Source organism: Neovison vison, chromosome 14 (genome assembly GCF_020171115.1).
Source record: "Neovison vison isolate M4711 chromosome 14, ASM_NN_V1, whole genome shotgun sequence".
Taxonomy (NCBI): Eukaryota; Metazoa; Chordata; class Mammalia; order Carnivora; family Mustelidae; genus Neogale; species Neogale vison.
This window is the reverse complement of record NC_058104.1, coordinates 3,377,415-3,390,337: the sequence shown is the minus strand read 5'-3', so window position 1 is coordinate 3,390,337 and position 12,923 is coordinate 3,377,415. Positions and strand designations below refer to the sequence as shown.

Genomic DNA, 12,923 nt, shown 5'->3' with positions numbered 1-12,923 from the left:
TGGGTCATGGAGGTCATGGCCTAGTCTCCTGGGATTCTTTTAGATTTGGACCAAATCCTGGAATCAAATATTTGCATGTCAAATTGACAGAGAACCTGAGAGAGTGTTTTCTTTTCTTTCTTTCTTTCTTTTTTTTTTTTTAAAGATTTTATTTATTCATGAGAGACAGAGAGAGAGAGAGAAAGGCAGAGGGAGAAGTAGGATCCCAGCTGAGCAGGGAGCCTGATGAGGGCCTCTGTCCCAGGACCCTGGGATCATGACCTGAGCTGAAAGCAGATGCTTCACTGACTGAGCCCCCCCAGGTGCCCCAAATCCCACACACTTTAACATATTGATTCCTTATTTCGAGTTGGACCTGGTATTCCTCATTTATGCAGTGAGACGTCACCCGTCACTGTCACTTGTGCCTTGTTTCCCCCGCAGTGTTATGTGGGTTGGCTTGTATACCTTACAAAAACCATTGCAAAGGCTCCCGTGTCCTCTTGCACCCACACGGCTAGAGAGTGTGCAAGGCTTGTTGGGTGGCTGTGCTATGCTATGTCTGGGTCCTCGGGTTTGGGGCTCTGCTCAGAGGAGCCCTGTTGAGCCGCGAGTCAGCTTGCAGTTGTCTGGACGGTGACTGAACCCTGGCCGTCTCTTTCCTTGAAAGAGGGTCCCCCTGTTCTCCATCTCTGCGGGGAGAATGTGCCGGCGTTGGGAGACCCCTGAGTATTGCCTGCTGGTTTTCTGTGCTTTGGGTTGTTAGAGGAAAGCGGGGCCCGGTGCTTGCAGGGGTGACTGGTCAGGACAGTCTGGTTGCAGACCAGAGTCTGGATGCAGCCAGAGGCAGAGCCGCAGGTATTGGCCCCGCAGACGACCGAGGAATGGGCTGCATGGTGGCCGTGAGCCCTCCAGCAGTTGCAGGCCGGCTGATGCGTGGGGATCATGCCATGCAGTCTTGTCTTCTGGAGTTGGGTGTGTGAGGGAAGCAGTCCCTGCAGCCCACATCCTTGCACCGCGAGGAGGGGGTGGCTCATTTGAATGGTGGCACCTGGAATTCGGGGGCTGGGACCGGGGCCAAGGACCAGCCTGCTGGAGGGTCTGCCACAGGTGTGCCGGCCAGAGCTGCATGGCTGGGTGTCGTGGTTTGTGTGGGGATGCTCTGGGAGGGGCAGGGCAAACTCAAGCCACCTAGGCTGTGGATGTCCCGCTCCTCAGGCAAGTGGACCAGGTATGCGTGACTGGTGTGCTCTCTGGCGGACAGAGGGACGTTGGCATGCTGCTCCATTCACTTGAATGTGGAGCCAGGCCCCTCGATGGCTGCCCAGCAGTCCCGCAATACTTGGGCATCTGAGGGCCTCTGTGTGAGCATTGGCTGAGAGAGCAGAGACCCAGGACGCTGGGGGGTGTGTGTGTGTGTGTGTGTGTGTGTGTGTGTGTGTTTGTGCTTGTGCGGGGGCGGCCTCATGTGCACTGGCCTGGGTGGGAGCCGCAGGGGCCGCTGGTGCCCTGCCTGCAGTGGGGTGGAGAGTTTCACAGTGCGTGTTCGGTTCACTTTTCTCCTGATTGGAACCGTTTCAATTTTCCCTCTTTATGAAATTGTGTCATTTCAAAATATGTTCAGAGGAGATAAGAGCCTGGGTGAAGGTGGAGTCTGGTTGTCCACTGTGTCTACCTCCTGGCTTTGGGGCCAGATCTGGAACTCAGGGCACCAAGCTTGTTTCACGTGCTCCTGACTCTGCTGTTTGGCCTCTGGGTTTCTGGAAGGCGTCTACCTGGAGGGAGCTGCAGGTGACCCGTCCTTGGTCACCGAGAACCCCTAGAGACTCAGTGGTCATCTGCTACTGGGTCCTGTCCATGGGCCCTTCCCAGCACTCGGGCCTGAGCAGCTGTCTCGGGCAGAAGACGCGGTGCCCGTCTGCATCCCCACGAAGCGAGGGCAGGGCCAGGGGCAGTGCCCACGTGGAGGCGCTTGCTGGCTTGTTGGCTCGTTCTCATTAGACTCATCCCACAGACTTGGTAACCGTTCATGTACCCCTGGACTGGGTGACACAGGGAAACAACAGCTTGACTATCTCTAGAATGTTTTAGAAAAAAATACCTCTTGGCTTGAAAAGATGTATTTTTATGTCTGTATTTTTAACGCCCCGAGGTTGGGAAGCTTGAGGAAGCTCCAAGAAGATGGGAGCTGGCGTTCAAGGCTGGCTCAAGCCCTCCCTGTGCTGGATTTCAGTCTTGCCCAGGGTCCTTCCAGGTGATCACATGGTCTGGGGAGGAGCGCGGGGAGAAATCGCTCCTTTGCCCCATGGTTCCTTCAGGCCCAGTGAGGGGCTTTTTCTCAGGTGGCCAGGAGGGGAGTCCGTGAGGGCATCTGCCAGGGAGAGAGCCAGGGAACACCTGGGAAAGGGTGCGGACTGCAGAAGTCCAGGTGTGTGACCAGTCGGGCCATACGGGTGTCATGGACTGCGGACAGGTCACAGGTCCGCGAGCTCCTGTTCTAGGGACGGCAGACACTGAGAGACCCTGAGGCGAATGCTGAGTGGGGCAGGCGGGATGGGGAGCAGCCTGGGGGTGTGATGGGAGGGTCCCTGTTCCAGGGAGTGCTGATTGTCCTGAGACCTCTTGAGGACAGAGACTGCGAGCACAGGGTGAACTAACGCAGATCTTGGTAACACTGGGGTGACATGTCCATATCCAGAGGCAAGGCTGTGGGAGGTAGACCCCTGGGGCCTAGTCCTATGGTGGATGCTTGTGGGAGCCGGGCCCTGTGGTGCCCTTGGAGGCCAGGGAGAGAGCCTTTGGATCCTGTAATGACCGGTAGCCACTCCTGTGGGCTACCTGTGGTTTGTCACAGCCCCCGTGGCTCCTTCAGTGACAGAGGAGGCTGTGGCGCCTCCCACCCATGGCTTAGGCCCAGAGCTCAGCTGCCACTCTCGGGCCAGGGAGCCCCTTAGCTTGCTTGCCATGCGCTGTGTGGGGACCACGCCCGCCGTGCTGGGTGTCGTCATAGTCAATCGCAGGTGTTCTGCTGTGTGCTGGCATCAGGTTCAGAAGGGTTAGGTGGCGGCCCAGTGCTGCTCAGGGAGGAGTGCGCTGCGAGCCACTCCTGACACCTGGACGCTCTGTTTGCTCCTCTGTGAGGTGGCGACAGGGCAGGGGGGCTGCTCTGGACGGGAGCTGAGATGGGCAGCGTGGAGCAGCGTGACCATGACAAGGCATCGTCTGTGGGGGCATCTGCTGTGGCCTCTCTTCCCGTCGCTGGTTCCAGGGACACAGGCACATGACCTGTGCCGAGTACCCCCCAGCTCCCCTGCCCTTCTCTGCAGGGTGACACTGGCGGCTCGCTGTTGACCGGTTCTTACAACTGAAATGGAATTGTGTCAAATAAGAATCATTTACCTGCTATTACATGGCCAGGGGAGGGCTGCGGTTGGAACCCAGGTTATGGTGTGTGCACAGTGACGTGCCACACTGGCCTGGGAGCCACACGCGGACGCCACCCCTCCTTGGCTGCTGGCATGGTTTTGGCGGCTGTCCTGTGCAGAATGAGATCCTCTCCAGGAGGTGGCTGACGCTGCCATGTGTTCTCAATCCCGCAGAACCCCGGAAGACCTGTCCAGGTTTGTTGTTGAGCTGCAGCAGCGGGAGCTGGCCTTGCAGGACCGGAACAACACCATCACCACCAGGTAGGCCTGGCGGCCCGGGCGTGTGTGGGGTGGTGGAACCCCCAGCGTGGGTGTCCCCTGGGTGTGGCTTAGCGGCTCCACCTCATTGCTCCCTTGGCCTTGGGCTGAGTGAGTGGGAGCTGGGTCTGTCTGAGGGGTGCAGGAGGCCTCACGTTTCTGCCACATGCCCGGCTGCCCCTGCCTTCCCGTGCCTGGGGGCCTTGGGAAGGATGTGTGCAGCATCGGGGAACCCTGGCTTTGTTGTGGCGTGAGCTCCAAGTGGCCCCCTGATTGTGGGGAACCTTGAGCCCAGGCGGGCAGTGCGTGTGTGCTTGCATGCAGGTAGACCTGTGGCTCAGGAAGGTCCCCAGAGAGGAAGAGAGAGATGCCTTCGGACGCGGGTAGAGGGAAGACCTCTGCCCGGGGCTGCATAGTGAGGAAGGAGTCCCCCTTCCTGGTGGGAGGCCTGGAGGCCAGCAGCTGTGTGACATTGTGCAGGCTCAGCATTAGGTTTTCCCTCCTAACCCCGTGAGGCCAGCACACGCTCCGTCATTACGCTCCATCCTGAAGCGACCCCACCCCACGGGGAAGGGCTTGGTCCCATAAGCTGCCCCACTCCATGCATCCGTCTTAAGTCCTGGGTCCTCCGGCTGCCTGCGCTTTTGCCTTGGTTGACTCCAAACCCAGGGTTTCCTTCCACACCCCATCCGTTTGAGGGTTTGCTAGCATGACTCAGAATTCAGGAAAATGCTCTCTGTGGCATCACTGATTTATTGCAAAGGTTGCAGTCTGAGCAGCCAGATGGAAGAGGTGCCTGGGTGAGGGGTGGGGGGTGGTGAGTGCTTCCCTATTATCTCTGGGTGCAACCCTGCTCCCAGCACCTCAGTGTGTCCCCAGCTCGGCAGCTGTCTGAGCCCTGTGTGGGCTTGGCGGGGGAGGGGGGGTGTCTGATGGTGTCTCCCTGCTTATGTCATGCTTATGTTATAGGCTGCTGGGGAGGAGCTCGGCCCCCACCCCTCATCCCCCAACCCCCATGGGAGTGATTGCTCAATCTGGCCCCTTATGCAGCCCCCTTGTTAGCTCAGACGGGACAGCGGATGCAAGGGGCTTGTTAGGAGTCATGAGATGCCCTACCACTTCAGCAACCCTAGGGGTCTTAGGAGCTCATTGCCAGGAAACGGGGCAGAGACCAGATGCTTCTCCATCAGGCTGCCCCTGGCTTCTGCTGTGTGGTTGGCCTCCTTTCTCCAGGCTCAGGTGACCCATCCGCAGGCCAAAGGAGAGGCCTCTTTCTCGGGTCTCCACTTTGGAACAAGGACCCCGGCCAGCAGATGCCCCTCCAGCCTCATGGGCCCAGGCACAGAACTGCTCCAGACGGGATGGGGTTCCTTGGTCTGCGGCTGGCCCACTTCCCGTGGGGCTCTCTAGGGGGCCGACCGCTGAGTGGGGTCAGGTCCCCACGGGCGAGTGGGTCTGTGAGCAGCCGGCCTCAGCCTTATGCGGACGCAGGGTCTTAAGGGCTCACTAGTAGCCAGAGGGAAGGATTTCTTATTTGGGGGGTTGATGTCACTTTGAAAATTGGCTTTTAGAAGCATCTGGTTGTGTTGGACATAATCACGTCAATTTAGCTTAAAAACCTCAAACGATAAAGATTGCCTTTTGCTTTCAAAGCTACTGTCAGATGAAACGGGTGTTAAGAGTGATTTGAAATTAAAGCTTTTACGTTTTTCCAGACGATCTTCACTTTACTTTGCATTTGAAACAGAATGAACTGTTCAAGGAAAGAAAACTCGCGTTCGTTTTTCTCAGGCCAAACCATGAGGTGTTGGGAAGGCTGGCTTTCGTGTACAGGGAGGTGGGGGCAAGAGCCGTTCCAGCCACATGGCCCCGACAGCCAGCTCGCTCGCGGTAGTGAGCGCAGAGCTGACCTTCCCTTCTCCATTCTGGGAGGAGCCATCTCCTGTGGTGGTACCTTGTCCACCTCTCCAGACCCCTGGCTCCCCTCCGGGAGCAACCTCACGTGTGACAGATGGCCGGGCAGGCCCCTGATGAGGTGGTAGGGACCCTGTGATGCGAGGCCCTTCCTGATCAGCACGGAGAGGACTTGTGTGTTTGGCGTCCTTCACACTGGCCGGCTGCCGGGCAGCTGCCGGGTAGCTGCCGGGTCTGTGGGTTGTGGCCTTGTGTTGGGGGGCCGGGAGCCCTGGTGAAGGCAGGACAGTTGACTTCATTCCCTGTTGACTGGGGGTGCCGGGGGCCCCTGGGCAGCCTTTGGAGGTGGCTGTTGCTTGGTGAAGGGGACTGAATGAGTGGTGGGAGGGCAGTCCTTGCTCATGTTGCCCGTCCCCCTCTCCGAGAGGTGGTGCCCTTGGCTGTGCGTCTTCCTGGCAGCCCACAGGTTGATGGCTTCCCTGTCATCCCCGAGGGGGACTTGAGATCAGCATATTGGTCATAATTCTTTGTGTGGCTCTTTCCTTGCTGTTTGCCTGCAGCATTTAGGCCATCCTCGCAAACCGTCTGGAGTGTGATTAGGCCTTGTCATCTTTGTCATCGTGTGTCTGCGTGAGTTATGGTGCTCTTGGGCTGTCCTGAGGCCAGCAAGGCCGGTGACGGCCACAGAAGATTCATGATGACCGAGGACCTGTTCTCTGTGCATCGGGGTGGAGTTCACGCTGCGCTAGGAGCTCAGCAGGTCCCTGGCTCTAGCTCAGGCTGGCCGGCCACCGAGTAGCTGTGTGTCCTTGGACAGAGGAGTCAGCCTGTGCTTCCTGTCAGATGAGAAAGGTGATAACTGTCACGGGACTGTGGCGCTGAGGAAGAAGGCTCTGTCAGCGTCAGGTAGACCTGTGCCTGGTGGGGGACAGGGCACGAGCGGCCTCTGGGGTAGTTGAGGACATGGCGGCATGAGTCGTCTCCTATATGTGCCCAGAGGAGGCCCGGAAGGGGGTAGACTTGGGGTTGGCATGCAGGCTAGTGACGTCAGGTGAGAGAACAAGCCTGGGGCGCGGGTAACCGTGAAGCATGAAGACCGGCGTGACCCTGTCTGTGTGTTGATGGAGGGTGCACGGGAAATTGCCTTGGACCTGGTGTGTTGAGGAGCCCGTGGGGTCCGAGAGAGGTTGGAGAGGCCGGGGACAGTCAGAGACGTAGGTGTGCTCAGTGTCTCCCGTGGACTCCACCCCGGGACACTGGGCGCCCGAGCAGTGCCGAGGTCCTGCTCGGCCTGGAGCTCCCACTCGGAACTCTGGCATCTGTTCCCACGAGTCCCGATCTCCCTGCTTGGGGCTCCTGCTCTGATACGTTGTGGTCTGCGATGCCCCCCTGGTGTGCTCCTGCCGAGTTCCTTGTATGCCCTGCACTTGTGCCGCAGGCTTCCTGGGGCAGGGACGGCATGTTGGGTGCGACGGCGTCCCCGGGGACGCAGAGGACGCGGGTGAGGAGCTGCTCAGTGAGCGTGTGCGGCTGAAGGAATGAATGAACAGCCCGGCTGAAGAGGCACAGTGATGGACCACTGGCCGGGTGAGCCCCGTGGGACTTGAGTCTGTGCCTGGCGGTCGCGGGGCCCGCCAGCTGGGCTCTGGGTGCCCCCTGCTGGGCTGGCTGGAGTACTTCCTGTCACCGGGCGGCCCGCTTTGCCTTGTGCCTCAGTGCTCCAGTTCCGGGACTCCTCGGGGCTCTGTGATCACCTGACTGGCCTTCATCGGGACCAGCCCCACAGCTGTTCCCCTCCCCAGGCCTCACTCTGGTCTTAGCCACGACTGTCTCTGCAGGAGCATGTCCTGGGACTTTCCAGGGGTGTGGACTGGGGCCCTGCTGGTCTGGCCAGCTCCTGGTGTTGTTCGGTGTAAAAGGGCTTCAGCGGGTGGTGCCGAGGCAGCCCGTGTCTGAGGCCTTGTCTTCACACGTTCCTTGGTGGCAGTCTGTAGTGGTGCATCTGTTCCACAGACACTGGCACGTGTCTGTGAGCTCGGTGACTCCATCGACCGGGACCCTTCACTCAGGCTGGGCCGGGCTCCGTCAGCTTGCGCTGGTCACAGCGCTCACACGGTGGGAGGCCCAGACTCATGCTGTGAGCACGTGGACCTGGCCGTGGGTGCATCGAGACCCGTGGTGCTGTCTCTCTGGGGCTGGGGGTGAGCTGACTCCCAGCACACACACACACACAGTGTACAGCGTCGGGGGCTCCCATGTGGAGCGAGGAAGTGATGAGATTTTTGGAATCTCCAACCTTTTCGGAGCCTGCGAATTAGTCATAGTGACATTCGTTCTTGTGCTATGTCCTGGGCCCTTGGGAATCTTCCTTGGGTGCTTGCTTCCATGCAGAGGTCAGAGCCCAGTCTTCTGCTGTAGACCATGCTGTCTGTCTGGGGCAGATAGCTATCAGTCTAGGGTAGATCGGCTGTCTGTCTGGCGTAGGGTGGCCATTTGGGGTAGATTACACTGTCTGTCTGTCTGGAGTAGACCACACTATGTTGGGTAGACAGGCTGTCTGTCTGGCTTAGGCTGGCCATCTGACGGGACTTCCGGTGATGCTCTTCTCCTGTAGCTATGGAGCCCTTGCACTGTGGCCAGTGTGGGAGAAAAACCACATCTGTAATGTAACATTAAGTGGTTGCTTGTGTTTGGTTTGTAGCTTCTGGGTGTGGCTGCATGGCCTTAGTCCAGGGTCAAGTTCAGCTCTGCCACGTGCCATCGGGACCAGTCCTTGAGGGTTCCTCATCTAGAACATGGAGATGTAGCAGGCGCAGGAGATGGTTTGGCCCCTTGTGGGGTCGGCACGCAGGTTAGCTGGGACAATAAACCTACGTCCCTGTTCCGGCTCCTCGCTGATGAGCCAGCTGTCAGTATGCAGCAGGTGTTGTCACCACGTGCCCCCATTGTCATCAACAGCCATGTCCTCCTGTTGTGATGATGACAGTCTTGGCACATAAGCACTCATGATCTTCCTTGTGGCTGCCTAGCTCTGTTCCTCGGTGCCCTTCCTCTGCTGGGTTCCCTCTGTTCCTTGCCTATGTGGGCTGTGCTCTGGATGGCAGCTCTGAGTCTGACTTTGTCTAGCCCCCATCAGCCTCCAGGGTGTGGTCTGGCTCCCCCTCACTGGGCTGTGCCCCTGCTTCTACTTCCCCTTCCACCTCTCTGGGGAAGGGGATGAAGGGGATGCTTCGAGGCAGCCCTGGCTGGAGGTGGAAGGACGGCATTCCGTGCAAAGTCCTGGTGCCTTGTGACACTGGCTGCCCTTTTGCCGTAGCCCCTACGCCCTGGTCCATCCCCCCGGCTACACCGGGAACGGCTTAGGCTCCAGACCCTTTGCACTCGTGACTGTACTTCGTGGCCAGCACAGGCTGGCCCTGGCTTGGCGAGGGTTTCACGGGTAAGGAGTCAGAGTGGGTGCCGTGCTCTTGGGCACCACATGGTGTCCTGCCGCTGTGCCTCACATCAGCATGGGTGGCCCCGGGCAAGAGCCCCTCAGTTGGCTGCCGTGACTGGCAGTGTGTGCCCCTCTCCTTGACTCTGGGTTGCTCCTTATGCCCCATATGTTCAGGAATCCAGGACTCTTCCACCACTGGCTGCCATCTCCTTCAGATGACGAGGGTTCGTGGCAGCATTTCCCACTGGCTGCCTCTGCTGTCCCTACCGCCTTCCCTTGGTGTCTGCCCCTGCTGACTTCTCCACCCCCTCCCGTTTCCACCGCCTCTGCCACACAGCCCCCCTTCAGCAGTGGGACATGCTGTGCCCGCCTCTGTCCCTGCTGGCCCTGGCACTTTGCTCAGGCCGTGGCTGACTTGGAATTTCTCTGTGGCTGCGGCTGACTCGCTCCTCAGGGAGACTTCCCGTTAGACTGCGTGTCCTGTAATTAAATGTGTCTTCGTCATGTGCTTGCTCGTCTACCTTGTCCCCAGCAGGGGCTGGGTCTGGGTGGTTGGGGTCGCCGCTGTGGTTCTGGCCAGAGCGACCCGGAGCGTGCAGTGAGTGAGTGCGGCGCTGGAGGTGTGAGGCTCGGGCGCTGGGGGTGCACAGGCCTCACACGTTCGCCTGGCCAGGCCCTCTTGACTTTTCAATCCACCGAGACGACAGGCGGTTATTTTGGCTCTGCCTGCAGAGCACCTGAGTCCAAGTGCCGGCCACGCGGGTGCCAGCTGTGTCCCTGCCTGACTGCGAGGCTGGCTTCAGTGGCACTTCCTGCCCCGCAGGGTCTGTGTGCAGAGGAGCCTCTTGAGATGGGCCTCAGACTGTCCCTCGGGCAGGTGCACATGTACAGGACCCTCTGGGGCGTTCTGTGTCACTCGCCAGTAGGCTGTGGTCTGCTGCTGCCCTTGGGGCCTTGCCTTTTTCTCCTGTCCTTGTCGCCATCGTGTCACTCCTCCCCGTGCCCAGGGCCTCACCTAACTCATGCTTCTCACCTCCTCTGTCAGGAGGTCACAGGGCTCCTCTCTGTTCTGGAACATTCTAGCATTGCTCCCTGACAGAGGGCTAATGCTTCTGGTCTTCATGGCGGCATCTGTGTGTGTCCGTCCTCACCTTTTCCTGTGGGAGAGTCCGTCCTGCTCAAGCTGCAGCTACCCCCTGCCTCCGAATGTTGTTTCTGTGCTCTTCCTGGCACTAATCTGATGTGTTGATCGACCAGTTGATGTGTGCCTGGTGCATTTCTCCGTTTGAGTGTGAACTCCTGAGAGTGCAGGGACCGTGAGCACAGGATCGGTGCCCAGGGCACATCTGTTCAGTAAAGAATAAGTGTCTTTTTCTCTTTCCCCAGGATACGTTGTCGATTCCCTGAGCAGTGGTGTCTCTGTGGGTTCTCGTGTCCTCACCCCTGCTGATGAGGATTGGGGGTGAGCGGAGACATCCCCTGGCAGTGCCTATGATCCCAGCCCTTCACCTCCACCTTGTGAGGACTGGGGGTCAGCGGGGACGTCCTGTGGCAGTGCCCACGATCCCACCCCCTCACCCCTACCTTCCGAGGACTGGGGGTCAGTGGGGATGTCCCCTGGCAGTGCCTACGATCCCAGCCCCTCCCCCCACCCCGGTGAAGACTGGAGGTAAGCAGGCATGTCCCCCGGCAGTGCCCATGATCCCAGTCCCTCACCCCTACCTGGCGAGGACTGGGGGTCAGTGGGGATGTCCCCTGGTAGTGTTCCTGTCCTCGTCCTTGCCAGGATTAGGGGATGGGGGGAATCACTCACTGGGACCTCTCCTTCTTTGCGAGTCCTTTGTCAACCGCTCCCTCTCTGAATCTGCGGAGGCTGCAGCGGTGGGGCTGGCTGAGTTGGCACCTGTCTTGTGCGCAACTGGGCTGGAACTGGTCCTCTGGCTCCTGCACCCCATCTTGGCCGTGGTGCTGCCAGTCCTCACTGTGGTCTGCTCTGCCCCACACTGAGGCAGGCCAACGGCTTAAAGCCAGTCACATGACGTCCACTGGAGAGTAGATGTTGCTGATTTTCTCAACAAAGTGGGTTTTGTAACCCGTTTCATGGCAGCTGGGAAGGCTCCTCCTGCTCCAGGTTTATGGCTGGTGCCCAAGGGGAGACAGCCTGGTGTCCTCAGTGCAGCTGTGACCGGGGTGTCGTTCGGCACAGGCGGGCGTCGTCACCGAGATCCCAGCTTGGGAAGCATCGCATGCTGCAGCCTGGGCTGCCTGAGCCTCAAGGAGCACTGGCTCCAGGGCAGTTTGGGGCGGGGCAGGAGGGGGAGCTGTGGGTAACCCTGTGGGGGCGGGGCGTGTGTGCGTCTGGATGCACGTGTGCTCGCACATGTGTTCTCGTGCTGATGCCGAGGCTCAGAGAAGGAAAAGGTGTGGGTTCCGAGAGGAGACGTGGTTGCTTTCTAGCCACGAGGTGGATCGGGATCACTTCTAGGGGTAAGCAGGTTTTGAGTCAGATCTGGCCAGATTGTGAAAAATGATAATGACCTGAGAACGGCGTATGTGAGGGCCGAGGGGGGCTGCCTGCCTGGCATGCTGCACAGACCCCTCACGTCTGTCCTGGGAGGACCTTGCCTGGGGTCTCCTCCAGCCATCGGCCTGCAGACTACAGTTGGGCGCTGAGCCCTGTGTGGGGAGCCGAGGGGCTTCTGGCTGTGGGAACACCTGCCTATGGTTTCTGTGTCCTGCTTCTGTCCCTCACCATCCCTGTAGTCACCCGCAGGCTGGCTCCCAGCAGGCTGGACCATACGGACGCGTGTCTGCTAGGGTGCTGGGGTGCCTTGCTGCCCAAGCCAGGCTGACGACCAGGGAGGCCAGACCTGAGTATCGGTCCATGGGGTTGAGGCTTCTGTGTGGGATTCATTTTCTTTATACCCCAAACCGGGGTCATGACACTGGCTGATTCGTAGGGTGGTGGTGGTGACCAGGCAGGCACCGAGCACAGCACCTGGCCGCTGTCAGAGCTCAGTGAAAGGCAGCTTTCCTCCCTTGTCCCAGCACACGCAGCCCCCGTTCTGGATGGTCACAGGTCTGGCACACACATGCTGACACCGGCCTGTCTGCAAGTCAGGGCCTGTCTTCTTCCGTGAGCCGTGACACTTGGACGGAGCCATGGCTGCGCCCCAACGCTCTGTCGCCTGAGGGGACATTAGGACTGGGCCTTGGAGGCGGTTGGGGTGGAGCAGGCGTGTCCCCTTGGGACTGCTGCCCTCCTGCTGTGTGGGGTCTGCCCGAGGGCTCCGGCCAACTGCTGGGCTGCCCTTACTTTGGTTTTCAGACCCCCTCCCTCCTTGCTTGGAACTTCTGACAGGAAGGAGAGAGCCCAGGAATCCCTGTGACAGTCGCGGCTGAGCAGAGGGACCCCGGGCCTTCCAGCCCTCGGGGCCCAAAGGCTGCTGGCACCTGCCTGCAGTGCCCGTGTTCCGACGTGAGGTGGTGCCCACAGCACTGGCAGCCTTTCTCCCGCTCAGTCCGGTCCTCCGAGCTTCCCCTGGGGCCTCCCCAGTGGGAATACCAAGCCTGTAAATTCTGTGGCCGGTTAGAGAGGGTAAGGGAGGGAGGAGGAGAGCGCGAGGGCTCAGCTCTGGGGGGCTTCTTCTCAAGCAGCCGTTTCTGGGTCTGCCTGTTGGCTCCTGGCCGGTGTTGGTGGGATGTGCGGGGCGGGTGCAGGCCTTCTGCTAATGTATCTCCAGCTTGGCCTGGGCTGGGTAGGTGTCACCTTCATCATCTGCACTGTAACCATCTGGCTTCTATCCCGGAGACTAAGGTCCCCTCCCCCTAGGGGACATATGGGGTCCCAGGGAAGTCTGGGCTCATCGGCAGACGTTGCTGGGCTTCCTGGCGGTGCCAGCCTGGCGCAG

The 12,923-nt window shown here is 59.7% G+C and overlaps 1 protein-coding gene across 2 annotated transcripts in view; it reads left to right on the top strand.

The window, feature by feature from the left end:
- MAD1L1 (mitotic arrest deficient 1 like 1) overlaps nucleotides 1-12,923 on the top strand; it is a 321,677-nt gene that overhangs the window by 56,909 nt on the left and 251,845 nt on the right. For both annotated transcript variants that reach the window (XM_044232773.1, XM_044232774.1), the window contains exon 10: nucleotides 3,579-3,665. In XM_044232773.1, coding sequence (XP_044088708.1) covers nucleotides 3,579-3,665 — 87 coding nt within the window. The remainder of the gene's footprint in view (nucleotides 1-3,578; nucleotides 3,666-12,923) is intronic.